Below are 15,403 nucleotides of genomic sequence, written 5' to 3'. Positions count from 1 at the left end.
GATTTAAAACAGATGGTATCAGCCAATACTGCACAAAATATATATATTTACTTACAGACCAAAAGTTTGTACACACCTTCTCATTCAAAGAGTTTACTTTATATTCATGAATATGAAAAATGTAAATTCACACTGAAGACATCCAACCTATTAATTAAAACATGTGGAATTATATACTTAACAAAAAAGTGTGAAACAACTAAAAATCTGTCTTACATTCTACTGTAGGGTCTTCAAAGTAGCCAACTTTTGCTTTGATTACTGCTTCGCACTCTCTTGGCATTTTTTTGAAGGAGTTCCAGGAGATGCTTAGCACTTGTTGGCCCTTTTGCCTTCACTGCGGTCCAGCTCACCCCAAACCATCTCGATTGGGTTCAGGTCCGGTGATTGTGAAGGCCAAGTCATCTGGTGCAGCACCCTATCACTCTCCTTCTTCATCAAATAGCCCTCACACAGCCTTTTTGGGGTCATTGTCCTGTTGAAAAATAAATGATGGTCCAACTAAACACAAACCAGATGGAATAGCATGCCGCTGCAAGATGCTGTGGTAGTCATGCTGGGTCAGTATGCCTTCAGTTTTTAATAAATCCCCAACAGTGTCACCAGCAAAGCATCCCCATACCACCTCCTCTATTTTTCACAACAATCTAAAATTTAGACTCATCAGACCAAAGCACAGATTTCCACTGGTCTATTGTCCATTCCTTGTGTTCTTTAGCCCAAGCAAGTCTCTTCTGCCTGTTGCCTGTCCTTAGCAGTAGTTTCCTAGCAGCTATTTTACCATGAAACCCTGATTCACACAGTCTCCTCTTAATAGTTTTTCTAGAGATTTGTCTCTTAATAGGTTTTCTTCATTTAATCAAACTGTCATTTTATTTTGATAATAGATACACTAAAAACTACAAATCAATGTTTTTTATTCAAACGAGGACCTTCAGATGGATCACCTGCAGCTCATGGCTTTTAGTCCTAATGGAGAAAATTGTTCCAGTCTTTGATTTGATGGCAATAAAAAACAAATTCCAACAATAAGATATAATAATAATGACAATTTAATATTAAAAATACATTTGAAAAACTTTATTCAAATGATCAAAGGAAAAAAAATAGTTATAAGTTTTATTATAAACAGTTCACATATACAAGTTGTTTTTTTATTCATCTTCTTCTTCAGCATTCAGAGGTTCTCTGTTTGGGGGTAGAGATGGTTTTATGCGCTGCCAGCGATTTGGGGGCCAGATGATGTGGGAAGCTCTGCCATGTAGAAGCCCAACTGACACCTGAGGTGAAAAGAGAATAAAAAGCTGATAGTAAATCTGAAAAGGAGAAGAGGTGCTCTAATTAATCCCAATCTGTTATCCTGGTTTTAAATAACAATGGTGAAAAGTTAATGAATTGGTTCTTTTACCCCTTTCACAGTGGCCAAAAAACCTGTTTTTAAAGCTAGGAACATTCTGCCTTTAGTGGCAGTGGGACACCTCACTGACCCCCGTCGACCCGGGTCAAACGGATCGGCTCCAGTCAGCTTACAGTGGGAACATCACACCCAGGTTGACCTGCTAATTTATATGATGCCATTAAGAGCCAGTCCCTTGTGATTTAACAAGCTAAAATAACTCTGCTTGCATTCGATAAACAAGGCGCAGCACAGGTGAGAGGGTTTTGAAGGAAGAAAAAAAAAAAAAGAGCCAAACAATAACGCACACCGACTACACCATGGCTGCCTTACATCCTGCTCTCCATTGTTTACTTTCCCGATTTCTGTCGCACTGGTGACATCATCAACGCTAACCTGGTGTGTTGGCATCACCATTCATGGATTTGTTTACTTTTCCACCTAATTTAATTCTAATAGCGATAATAGGAACTGCTGATGAAGTACAGGAGTAGGGGTAGGTTTAAAAAAAACAAAAACTATGTGTGTATGTATTATACGTTACCAAAGGTGCAAATAAGATTTTTGCTTCTGCCTACTCCTTTTTAGCCTGGGTGCCATTCCGAACTTAGTCCCGCCCACAAGGTTTGAGGTCGGGAGGTTCGGTCTGGCTCTGCTCCATAGTAGCGCGAATATGATCGCCCACCCTCTGGCGATCCAATCAAATTGTCAGGGCGGGCTTTATACGATGATGGACAGATGATCAACAGTAACATAATCAACCACGTGACCAAAGCGCGCTTGGGTGACAACAACAATGGCTGCCGCCGGAGAGTTGAGGTGAGTAGATTCTGCTATTAGGTCTGTTCTAGAAGATATCGACAGCAAATTAATTTTAAAAGAAGAACAGAGAAATGCGATCAAGGCTCATCTTCTTATTCTAGGCGTGCAACTGCACGCTTTGATTTTTGTTGACAACAACTATGCCTCGCTTAACATACGTCACGCACTCCGTTGCTCTTATTGGTTGTAGGTCTATCCAATTGAGTGCAGAGGCATTTTTTTTCCTGGTTCGTTAGAAACACGCCCCATAATCACAGCTCTATGGAGCAGTATCAGACTCATATTCTGACTAGAATTGAGTAGGACTACGTCAGGCTAACTCCTTTTAGGCATCGCTGAAAATATTTTGTCAGCTGAAAAAAGATGTGTTGCTCAAATAATAAAATTAGTCCTGTCCTCATAGAGAGCTGATCTTCTAAATCAAAGTTTTTTCTCTTTTACAATCAAAGTCAAGGGACTTTCTTCTGGCACCCCTTTATTTTTGGCCAGGCGGTGTGTATTGATAATACTTTCAAGAAAGCAAATTCATTAAAAGATTTATCAATGATTATGATGTTGAACTAATCTCAATTGGCTGCCTTTCCATCAGATTCTATTTTATAGATATCTACATACATTGTATATATACAAGGTATATCCTTAACGAAAGTTATCAAATGATGCAATGCTGTCTTTGACGTTTTTGCTTTACTTTTATTTACCTTTCTGAAAAAGCTGATTGTCTTTAGATTTTTTAGAGATTATATAGTTTTCAATTTTCAGATTTTAGACTATCAGTTAACCCAAGTTTGCCAAAGAACAAAAGATATGAACAGTGATGTAACACTTTTGTCCATTTCTAAGTCAGTTAAATTAATGTCATTTCTCCCAACAGACTCTCTCAAACCATATGGACCACATGACTCTTTATTTGTACCGGGCCAAAGCTGTTGCTGTCCAGACTGTGTCCACGATGATCCCCCTCAATCCAGAAATGACCATCAGGGACCCGAACATATTGGTTCTTGTACCCCAGGGTCCTGCAGGAAAGTTTAGAGCAAAACAAATATCAGTACATCAACAATAATTATAACCAGCAACTGCTCAGGACAATATTTAAGAGATTTTCAATGAACCTATTGTGTATTCTATTTGTTTGTTCGCAACCAGCACGTGAAACCAGCAACTACCGGGTTAAGATAAAAAAAACAGGTAAACAAATCCTGACCATATGGAAAGGCTCATGTTATTCCTGATCCCGACAGTCACAACTTTCATAGCTCAGCTGTTGGCTAAGCGACTCTGCTGAGAAAAACAGATGCTCTGTCACAGACACAAGAAATTTGGTCCTCTAGAGCCTTTGAGAGTGGTTCCTTTCCATCTAAGAACTGCAAGATGTCGTGTATGACCCTGAGGCCCTTTTTTGGGTGCAGACATGCTCCTACACCCTATTCTTTGTCTCCTTCAGAGGAGTATCAGAGGGTGTTTTATGCCGCTTGGTGGGACCCTAAGGCATTGTCACATCTGTCCACTGATGGTTGGGTGCTCTCTGTCATGCCTAAATCAACCAAGGCAGGCCTGGACTATATGTCAGCGGTTTAACCTGCTGTTGTTTCTTAATTGTGTCACCGGATGCATGGCTGATTCCTGATGTTCAATGCCCACAACCCAATGTCAAGTCTCAGATGACCCCTTCAGTAAGGTGTTCAATTCAGGAGTGTGTGCTGGCCACCCTGCCAACTCCTTTGAACACATCATGTTTGCCTTTCCTGCATAATTTTAGGATGCTGGTGATGCGACTGTGGCAGTTTCATTTAGTGTCGTAGCATTGTAAGTCTTAGCACTGATAACCAAGTCGCCTCTGACACAAGCATGCTGTAGGACCCTCAGGGGTGTCCTAGTTGTACCAGGGGAGTTGTTTAGATCAGGTGTCCTAAAGCACTGGAGAGAACTGTTCAGGTGCACCCGACTAGGCAGCACCTTTCAGGCCTCTGGAGGGGTATGCCCCCCCTGAATTGGAGGCATTCTTATGCTAGCCCCATTGTTCGGCTACAGGCTCAATAACCTATTAGTATTAGAGATCTGGTTGGAACTTTAGTGCACCAGCCTGCGTCCAGCTAGACAGGCTCAAGCCTGGTTTACGCTTAGAAACCAGGTCGTCTGCGTGTGTCGCAGTTAACGCATATGTGCATAATTCAGCAGAATATCACAGTTTTCTGGAGTTTTTCCTATGTGAGTTGCCATTGGCAATTCCGGATGCTCCTATATGGTCTCTCTTTTTCACAGAGGTTGTTTACTAAGTGCAGGAAAGTGTCCCATCTCCTCTGTAGAACTTTGGCATTAGGGCTCTTCCATACCTGGATAACTTGCTTCTTTGCTCACGCTCTAGGGCAGAAGTCTACTGAGATGCGTGCCTCCTTTTTGACCATATGTCACATTGGATCTCAAGGTCAACTTGGTGAAGAGTTGCCTGGTCCTGTGACAAATTACCACTTTTCCTTGGATGCAATTGGACTCGACTACAAGGACTCATCCATCTGTACACAGGGTTGACAACATACTCCAGCTTGTGAGTTGATTCAGGCTGGGCTGGTGGTTTCCCCACATCAACCTTCCAGCAAATTGATTTCAGAAACTTGTGTCGAGCTCTTGGGTTTGCTGATTCTGTGTCTTTTTCAGAGCAAGCTGAACAGGCTGCACAGGTGTTGCATGAATACGGTGACACTAATGTTGTAGTTAAGACCATACCAAACGAGACCAGGGAGTACCGAGACAAGACCAAGACCTTAAATGCCAAGATATTTAGAGGCCGAGATCAAGACCACATATGCCCCATTTACACTACCCCTCAGAAACTGATCGGTGCAGAGTTCGGACGTAGCTTGGATCAGTTAACCGTGCAGAGCTTGGTTCCTAACAATCATTTAAACATCATGCAAGCATGGTTCCTCGTCGCCCATTAGCGGCCCATGATGCTACAGCTCTCAAGGCAGGAATTACACAAATAAAAATGGCCGCATCCATAACATTCAGGAACTTAAGTGCCTGGATAGTGTCCTACACCTAAATTTCAATGAGAGACTTGGTCTCTGCATCATCCCAGGTAGCACCACGCTGTTTTGATGCCATCTATGGTTAAAAGGCTGAGAAGAAGTTTGTATTGTGAACAGGTGAGGAGATCAGTGAATTACAAAGCCAGACACGCCTGAAAACTTGTGAAATGAGTGAGCTGACTGTAAGGAGATGACGTGGGCCGCTCATGCATTCTTTGTTATCAGAAAACCAGGTCACAACTGAACCATGCCGAGTCCTACTGTTGAACTAGTACTAGATTTAGCGTGGTACGGATGTGTCTGACACGGTCCAGTTCAGTTGTGTTCCATTTACACTAAACAGTTATCTCGGTTACCGTACTCTGACCGTTCTCTGTGAGGTTTCAAAAGAGCAGTGTAAATGGGGCTTATAAATTGTTGTTCTTGGTCTGGGCCTCTAAAGGTCTTGGACTTGTCTTGGTCTCAGTTCTCCTTGGTCTTTATTGGTGTAGTCCTGACTAGAACACTAGGTGACATGGACTTGCCTTCATCCCCAGGCCTTATGGCGAGGCAGGATGTATTTGTCCAGGGGCATCCTATGGGTTAATCGTGTGTCATAGGGAGGTGGTCACCCCAAATGCCAGTCTCATGTGCATTACTCTAAGGTGGGGTGGAGGGTGACCTTTGATGACACATGGAAAGTTATATTAGAAACTTAAAAATTAGGCCCACACAGACAAAATTTTTTTTAGCACAAATAGAACCAGTCAACACTTTGTTGTTCACCTTCAGACACCTTCAAACATACGTTAATTTCCTTGAAAAAAAACAGCACAACAGTAGTTCATCTGGACAAACACAAAATGGTGACTTCTTCTTTTCAAATCAACAGAATATTAGCAAGCTTCAGCTGATTGTTCAATTGTTTAATGTGAGGAGAAATGAGTATCTTTCTTTACCTGATGAAGTCTCCTTCTAGGCCAATAACACGCTTAATGATCTTCTGCTTTGGATTTTTTGGTGATCTAAAATAAAATAAGCACATCAATACATATAAGTGAATAGTAACAAACATCAGCCAAGAAAATATCCATAAGAAGATGCTGCTCCTGTTCTTCACTAGGGTGCTGTAGGTCTGAGGTTTGAAGCGGAGTCTACACCACTATAAACCACAGGACATCTTTCCAAACTGGTTCACATACAAACAGCATACAAACAGCAACATGTTTATAATCAATGGCAAACTGAGCAATAAAATGTAGATACATGTGTCAATATAGGCTAAGTTTATACAGTCGAGATAAAACTCAAAATGACTAAAGGTGGGGTAGAGGGTGCAGTTGGACCGGAGGAGGACAGCTGTAAATCAGAGAAGCCTACCAGGGAGACAAGAACACTAGGGCAGGGAGGAGAAGGCGGTGGCTGTCCACTGTCTGCAGCTGGGGTAGGATGACAAAACAATCCTTCTAGGGCTAAATTAAAAACTTTATTTTTTTTTTTTTAAAGCTACAATAAACCAAGAGCATTCCTCAACTGCAACCTTGGTCAAACATTATTTCTTCTATCTTCCATTTTGTTTAAAACTCGTCTCCACTGCCTCTTTATAATGACTAGAATAACATTAAAGCAAACAGAGCTATGGTATTAGAAAAGTATCATATAGGTGGAAGCCCAAACTCTGGGATCAGGGTGGGAGGGGAAAAAATGTGGATCATTGCATCCCTACTTTATAGACAAGAAATGTCAATAAAAGGATGTTGTGTTTCTCATACTTTACAGCAGGTTCGATTAATTTAAAAAAAAGCATGCTAGAGACATGGTCTATATAAATGACAGGTTTTCAATGGTCTACATCTAGTTTTACTTAACTATCCCTAATTTAATTAGCTTTATTAAAGAAGAAAAAGAAAAATGGTTGATGGGAATTACTCACACAACAGATACAATGTCGCCTCTTTGAACCTGGTAGTTTCTCACACTCCAGCGATTCAGCAGGACAACATCACACTGGCCCCCAACGTCTGGGTTAAGGAATGGCTGTTCAGGAACAAAGGAGTCTGGTGTTACATCTTGGTTTGGAGTTATTGGAGTAAATAAGATAAAAATATAAGCATCAAAGAGTTCCTAGTCAGATACTTGAAGAGACTCAGCACAGATTTCTTTCAATTGATAAGGGCCCCCCTTCTGCCCCCTGGCAACCTCCCCTGGGGGCCACAGAGAAACTGTGGTCTAGGTGAACACCCAGGTATTAATACTCCTCAGCTTCTTGTGCCTTGATGGTGTTCGACCTTTTCCTGTGCCAACCATTTGTTTTAATCACATTCAGGATAAAATGACAACGTTCACAGCCTACCACTGCCCTGTACTCAGCTTACTGGCCATCTCTGATACACCGTGTGGCCGACATGTTTGAAAACTCAAGAAAGTTTCCCAGCGATTCTGCCAAGTTAAAGGGCATTAAAAAAAATGTCAGTGGTAATAAATACTCTGGTACTTTTAAATATTGAATAATTTATAATTGATTAATCTGTCTTGTGTTTAAAAAAAATTATATAATTTTTTTAAGTAGAGTTAGGACACATCGTAGCCAATAATGCTGATTTTAATATTTGACAATAACTTCTTTCAGTGTTTCAGCTTTCTGCCCTTGTTTCCTAATATGTTGACCAAGATTTTTAATTTCAGTGCATTCTTAAACCAGCCATACATAAACAGCTGAACTTAGAACATCATGAACAACACTCCATACCAGCTGAAGGGACGAATGCACAGCTTTGGATTTTTGCCAACAATGAACAAATAGGGGATGAAGAAGAGGAGACCCATGGGGGGAGAAATGGAGGAACACTGCCAACGTGGTTCCAGCATAAACTATAAATTACAACCCAGTGTCATTGGATCCTTATATGTATTTAAATGCATTCAAGGTTTAGAAACGGCAATTACACATGGCTATTTGAAAAACCAATTCTTTCTTATAGTCTGGGGAACCGTGAAAATACCGGGTCCCCACAACAACTAAGTCTAGCTCCGCCAATGGGCTGAGGGCTAAAGGGGAGAAGGCAGGATCTTTACATCATCTTTTCATCTCCAGAAGACACAGTTTACAGCAAAGCTTCTTGTCCGATTTACAGGCAATAATGTGACTTCTTTAAAACAAGTTAGTTCAGACAAGAGGGTTTGTTGACGGACCAACAAATTTCCTGCTGCTTGAGCCTATTGGCTGGGTTCTTCTGTCAAGTTGAGCAGACTGTTTGCAGGAGCAAAGCACGTACAGGAACCTGGGCCCAACAGGTAAATCAAATGGCTCAACAATAAATAAAGATGAAGAGTTAAAAAGAAAACTTATGACCACGGGCACAGTAACAAAAAACTGACCCAAAACAACCAGACAGCTAATAACTACAGTGAGCAGAAAGGTATGGTTTCACAGGTGGAGGTGATCAGGTGGCGACATAAGGAAGAACTGAGAACAATAAAAGGAGTGAGAGCAGAGGGAGAAAAGCAAATGAACAGAGAGGAACCCAACGACAAACTCAAACAAAGAAGAAGATAAGGAAATGAGATCCCAGCCAGTAGGTTTGGGATTAGTTCAATGTGATCAGTATTTTGGATTAATTTTACTACAGTTAAAATCTAAAAACAGAAATACCATCCAGGGTCAGGAACTCTACAGTGAATTATAATTCATCAAGATCAAGCCGTTTGTTTCCCGTCCACAGGTACCTGAACACCCAAGGAAGGAACCTGGCGATCTAAAACCTGTTTTCATGTTTTACTTTGCCTGCTCTCATTATTTAATCAGGTATTCCCCGCAGATGGAGAAGTCAGAGTTGTCTTAGAGGGTTCATTGTGGGAGAGAAGACAGGTTTGTTCATCACGTCTCACCTGCATTGAAGCGCCTTCAACTCGAGCCACATAGGCCAGTTTATCCAGGACAGTAACTGTGACAGGAACGGCAACGAAGAACCCACTGATGAACGCTCGTATGCAGCGCCGTCCTGGAGTCTGCTGCGCCATACGGACACTGGAAGAGACAGGACAACATTCATCTCCCCGACTCCATTCTAGGTAACAAATGGCAGCCATCCTAGATTTAGAGATATTTCTATCAGGGAGCCAATTAGGATGAACAGAAAACCACCAGGGGAAAAAACTAATCAAAATGTTTACATATATGAGGCGGATTTAACTCAAACAGTTTGTTACCAAAGAGTGGGGCAATAAAAGAAAGAGGGAGGGACAAATTTAACAACATTAGAGAAGAACATAGCGCTATAAAACAATGACATCGCACACCAAGGAAACCAGATATCCCAGGATTTTGTCTCACAGCACATTATCAACATATTTGACAGAATGCATACACACATTATAACTAGATTATTTAAACAAAGCCAACTGCAATTTTTCCAGCCTCAAAATAATGTAGGCTAGCTAGAAAGAGCGTATAGCCTGTCGGATATAGAAAAAAAGACTGTGTTGGGGGAGCTGCTGGATATCAGAAGACAACTAAAACGGCAAAAGATAGTGGATTAGCAAACAGCGGAGAAAAAAAATGTGAGGGACGCACCATCAATTTTAAAATCTAATGTGTGGGCCCACCTTAGCTTCTATAGTGACAAGGAAACAATACTCGATAGAGTTCGCAATCAGCAAGAGATGTTTTGCAACAGGAATGAGGTTATGAGAGAGGGGGAGAGACATGCGGGAAAGGACCACAGGCCGGATTCAAACCCAGGTCGCCCGCATCGAGAGCTAAGGTCTCCGTACATGGGTCGTGCGCACTAACCGCTGCCCCACCTGCACGCCCTTCTTTTGTGCTTTTAAGTACTGCTAGATGAAGCCACATTAAAAGCACACAACACTTGATAAATATGTAGAACTGATAGCAATAGTTGCCCTAATACCACTTAAACATGTTTTTAAACAGTTGTATAAGGGTATCATTCAGTTTTCATACAGAAAGATAAAGAAATTGATCTTCTCAAGTGAGCCTTCTTTCAAGGCAGGAGCAGTTTTCTCAATAGCAGACATCAAGGCATGAAGATCTCAAGACACAAAGGTATCAAGACATCAGGACATGAGGACACACAGAATGGTCCATTAGGACAGTTTAGTCAGCTTGCAGAGTCCTGTCCACAATCGACAATAACTTTTTTGGGAGGTATCAGGGGAATGAGGTCTATCAGGCTTCTTTTATTTAAAGGACTGTATAAATTGTCTCTGTCTCTTTAGGTTTCCTGTCCTGATATTCTTGGCCTCCAGTTCCTGATTCCTCATGCTGTGGACATGCTGCTGTTGACTCAGCACACTGGTTCCTCACATATTCCTCTTCTCTCTGGACTCCGTTTCATTTAATCTCCCTCTCATCACTTCTACTAGCTTCATTCTCCAGTCTCTGACATTTTAACAGTAGAATAAAAAGTCTATTTAATCTAGGCGTATCAACTTTTCCTTTATTAAAGTGTCTGTGGCCCCAGGTTAGTGTTTCAACACACTGTGGAAGTTCTGCGGGTCCATACCCCCACATGGTTCTGCTGGACTGGAGCTAAAGAGCTTTTTATTGGGACTCTGTGACTTTGGAAGTAAAATCCGCAGATTAAACTAAAATCTCTGGTTTTGCTTATTCTGACCTCTGGTCAACCTCAAATTGGACCTCATGTAACAATTTCTCTTACCTTTTCTACAATCGTTGGCTCCTTTGAGTGCACCACGTCAGATTCCACAAATGTTCTTAACTTCACTAAATGATCATAAAGTATCCTCACAAACCTGATGCAGAGAAATGAAAACCTGGATAGTTACTGTCCAGATTACTCTATATAAGGCTACGACTTCCAGCACCTCTTCAGGTGTTCATTCACTAAAATGGCATTGAAATCGAAGAAGAGACTCTGTACCAGTTTGGAGATCAATATTCCTCTGATTGAGAGCTGAGCAGCACAATCAAAGGACCGGTAAATGCATAACAGTAGGGAATGAATCAATAGAGCTGTAAATGAAGTGATTGCACTGTTACAGAAGCAAAAACTAAATAAAAACACACAAAGCTGTTACTTTAATAAATGTTGTGGAAATGAGCTAAAAAAGGAATCATACTTTAGACTAACGTAGATGATTTAACAGTAATGCAGCAACCTGTCCTCTAACCTGACCCAGAACAACGTTTCCCTCTCCTCCTGCTGCTGACAGGAGCTGTCCATGCTAACATGTAGCTCACTACAAACAGGAGGCTAAGCTATGTTAACATGGTGCAGTTCACAAAGGAAAATATCCGGAACTTCATTTATAAAACACTATCTGCTCAGAACTCAGCTGCAATGACGCGATTTTGGACACAGCACCCAAATTAGTGAAGCAAACACACCTACCGGAACAGCAGCGACGTCACTTCCGCTGTAGTCCACTCAGTCGTGTGGCGTAATCCACGAGAGGAGACCTCGCATCGATCAATATGGTGGCGCCATCTTGGGGAGGTCGACAGCTCCGCACAGTCACATGTGTTGAGCAGGCACAGAATCTATTTTAATCAACTTTAACTCACTGAATATTGAACTGATTTTCCCGGTTGTGTGTTTTTTTTTTTTTTGAAAACAGACAAATGGTTCTATGGCAAGGCAAGGCAAATTTATTTGTATAGCACAATTCAGTACAAAGACAATGCAAAGTGCTTTACATGATTAAAATATAGGAAAATAAAACAGAATTCAAGCAAGTAAGAAATAAATAAATAAAATAAAAAATGCAGAAACAACAAAGAACATTAAAAACAGTTGGACTAAAGAAAATAATGAACTAATTATGTTTCAGTTGAACTGTTTTAAGAAGAACAGTCAAAGGCAATCCTAAACAAATGTGTTTTTAGTCTTGATTTAAAGGAACTCAGGCTTTCCGCACCTTTACAATTTTCTGGAAGTTTGTTCCAGATAAGTGGAGCATAGGAACTAAATGCTGCTTCTCCATGTTTAGTTCTGGTTCTAGGAATGCAGAGCAGGCTGGAGCCAGAAGACCTGAGTGGTCTGGAGGGTTGATACACTGATAGCAGGTCTGTAATGTATTTCGGTGCTAAGCCATTCAGAGATTTATAGACTAATATAACTATTTTAAAGTCTATTGTCTGAGATACAGGGAGCCAGCATAAGAACTTTAGAACTGGGGTAATGTGTTCTACTTTCTTAGTCTTAGTGAGGACACGGGCAGCAGCGTTCTGGATCAGCTGCAGCTGTCTGATCCACTTTTTAGGCAGTACTTATGGAGGACCAGCTCTACCATTTTTAAAAATAAATACAGAAATAAATAAATGCTCAATAAAGAAATAAGCATATAATTAATTGTCCCCAGAAATACAATAAACAAATAAATGTAAGTAAAAATTAAATTATACAGTGAGACATAAATGTATATATATCTCTTTTAATTGGCTTCTTTATTTATTCGCCTTTGTAATAATTCACTTATCTATTCATTGTCCGTTATAATCTTCAACTTCATTTATTAATTACTTCTTTATTTTAAGTATTTATTTATGTGCATGTTGTAATATTTTTGACTGTTTTATTCTTCCTTCTTATTTTTTTACCCTCTTTATTTATTCAATGCTATTTATTTCTGCCTGTGGTTTTTACATTACTGTATGCATTTCTCCCTAATTATACAAATGAGGAGGGGCTGTGTCAACTTCTGCTCATTGGTTGGTTCGCATTTTACGCCAACCGGTAACAAATCTGTGAGGTGATAGCCAGCGTAGATAATAGTGCACATAGAAAACACCTGATTATAATACAGCTGTGAATACTGTCAGCTTATTGATGTTCCTTTTGTTTAGATTGCATTCACCAAAGAAAAAAAAGATCTGACATCTCGTAATTATGAGAAAAGATCATATAATAACGAGATAATATTGAGATCAGGATCTCAATATTTTAAGATCTTATCTTGTTATTATGAGATAAGATCTCATAATAATGAGGAAATATGTCATATTTAGGACATCAGGATGGACAGTCATTGCTGAGCTACGCTACATGAAACGTGAACAATGAATGGGTTGTCAGATTAATATGCTTTTATTTCTTTTTAGGTATACGACACAGGAAAGTACTGAGTTTCCTCAAAGTAGATTAAATAAGTTTTAGTTTTTCAGCAATGTGCAGGCACCTTAAGTTCTTAGGACTGTTTAGGCGAAAAGCCCACTCTACTCTGACTTGCTGGAAGTTGCACTGTTACTGCGGGTGCATTTAAACCAGCACGGGATGCTTTATGGCATCCCATAATCCATCTGAAAATGCATTCCAGTTGGCTTGCTGGTGTCCCACAGAACAGTCCACCGGTACCTCCTGAAAATCCTACCTCCTCAAGGAGTACATCTAAGGCGTCAGCATCGTTTAAAATGTCGTCTATACAGAAACCCAGGTCCCAAATTCATGCTGCTTGTTGATTCATATCAAAAACCAAACAGAATCTGTATTAATGGAGCTGTTGACAGATTTTCGCGTTTGGTCATATGGCTGAATGCTTACTCCACAAGTAGTAATCCCAGGGTTATAGCTGGATACTTTTTTGATGAAGTGAAAAACAGAAGCGGAACTCCAACGCATATCAGGTCAGACCTTGGTATGGAGAACTGTTCAGTCGAACAGATGCAGATATTTTTAAGAAGTGATCATGAAGACAAGTTTTCTGAGAGATGCTTCATCAAAAATGGAATATTGATGAAGTGCATTCACATAGACATTGATAAAATAGCATACTGTAGTAAACTGCGAACCACAGAGAAAATTTTCTAGCAATGGACCTGTTAAAGTGAGATGAGGTTTTCCAATATCTATCACTTGGAAGCTACCCAGAAGGCTCTTCTAAGAGTACAAAAAACACAATTAGACGACAGGAACTGCACTTTGCACTTGAAGTTTTTTTTTTAATCAAATTTTGGACTGAGGCCTTCAGTCTTTTAGTTATCAAATTTACATGTAAAAAACTGTGTTTTTGGTTTTGTGTAGTGCCAATTTTTCAAATAGCAAACTTTTTGCATTTAGATTTTAATTATCTTCTACAGCACAGAACAACAGTAGTATACATGATTGAGCAATTACTTTCAGGTATTAAGCCTGTCACAATAAGCTATTCAGAAATGAATCGCGTTTTAAATCTGTATGTGAAATGACTCGCATACAGAATAAAATATTCTACTTTATTCATCTATTCAGTTTCCAGGTTTTCATCTGCCAACTACTGTGCTGGGTGTTACTAATACAACCAAGTATCTTTGGCATATCATCACAGAGAATCTGTCAGATCATGATGATATCTCTACAGTATAGAGAATGTAGAATGTTGTATGCACTAGCTAATGCCCCTGCTCGGGAATTTTCTGCATGTACTGATGTGGTAAAAGTGGAAATTTTTAATTTATATTGTACCTCTCTCTACACTGGTCACCTGTGGTCTACATATTAAATGTCCAGCCTGTAAAGGTACGGTGGCTGAGAAGTGCAAAACAGATTTACAATTCAAAAACACATTAACAAATAAAAAACAAAATAACATTTGAAGAAACAAAATTATATTTTATGAAACAAATGTATTTTTGAAAAAAAAAGTTAAAATTTTTAAAAACAAATTTACATTTTAGGAAACAAATTCACATTTTTAATAAGTTAGATTTTAGGTGAGAGAAAGTTTCATTTTAGAGAAAAAAAAATACATTATAGGGTAACAAATTTACATCTAAAAAAAATTGACCGTTCGGAAACACTTGTACAAGTGCAAAGACAAAACTGCAAGCGGCAAAACTCAGTTACATAGCCAAAAACAAATTAACAAAAGACGGCTACACGGAAAGGGAATGTCCCAGTGGCAGGATGTGACGTCACGATTACCCTGACCTGTAGTACAAACAGCTCAATCTGTAGTCCTCCTGCTTCACGTGAAAAGTCAGTGGCGATTTTAGATGGAAAGAATTGCACTGAAGCTGTTTTTCTTAAGTTTACGCTAACCGAACAATGTTTTGCCCTTATTGTGGTCTCTGGAACTTTTACGGGATACGGACCAGATGGCAGTACCAAGCTGGGTAATGGTGACGTCACACGTGCAGCCGTCTTTTGTTAATTTGTTTTTGGCTATGTAACTGTGTTTTGCCGCTTGCAGTTTTGTCTTTGCACTTGTACAAGTG

At 40.0% G+C, this 15,403-nt stretch overlaps 1 protein-coding gene across 1 annotated transcript; it reads right to left on the bottom strand.

The window, feature by feature from the left end:
* Positions 1–1,088: 1,088 nt before the first annotated feature.
* On the bottom strand, positions 1,089–11,571 carry immp2l (inner mitochondrial membrane peptidase subunit 2). Its single transcript, XM_015397294.1, has 6 exons — positions 10,911–11,571; positions 9,118–9,256; positions 7,163–7,266; positions 6,189–6,254; positions 3,135–3,237; positions 1,089–1,280 (listed from the first exon to the last, which is right to left on the bottom strand). The coding sequence occupies exons 2-6, from the start codon at positions 9,247–9,249 to the stop codon at positions 1,155–1,157; spliced, it is 531 nt and encodes a 176-aa protein (XP_015252780.1). The 5' UTR covers positions 9,250–9,256; positions 10,911–11,571; the 3' UTR covers positions 1,089–1,154.
* Between the last annotated feature and the right edge of the window lie 3,832 nt (positions 11,572–15,403).

This window comes from Cyprinodon variegatus, unplaced genomic scaffold (genome assembly GCF_000732505.1).
Source record: "Cyprinodon variegatus isolate N-32 unplaced genomic scaffold, C_variegatus-1.0 Scaffold849, whole genome shotgun sequence".
Lineage (NCBI taxonomy): Eukaryota > Metazoa > Chordata > Actinopteri > Cyprinodontiformes > Cyprinodontidae > Cyprinodon > Cyprinodon variegatus.
The sequence above is the reverse complement of the archived record's forward strand: the minus strand, read 5'-3'. Positions and strand labels throughout refer to the sequence as shown.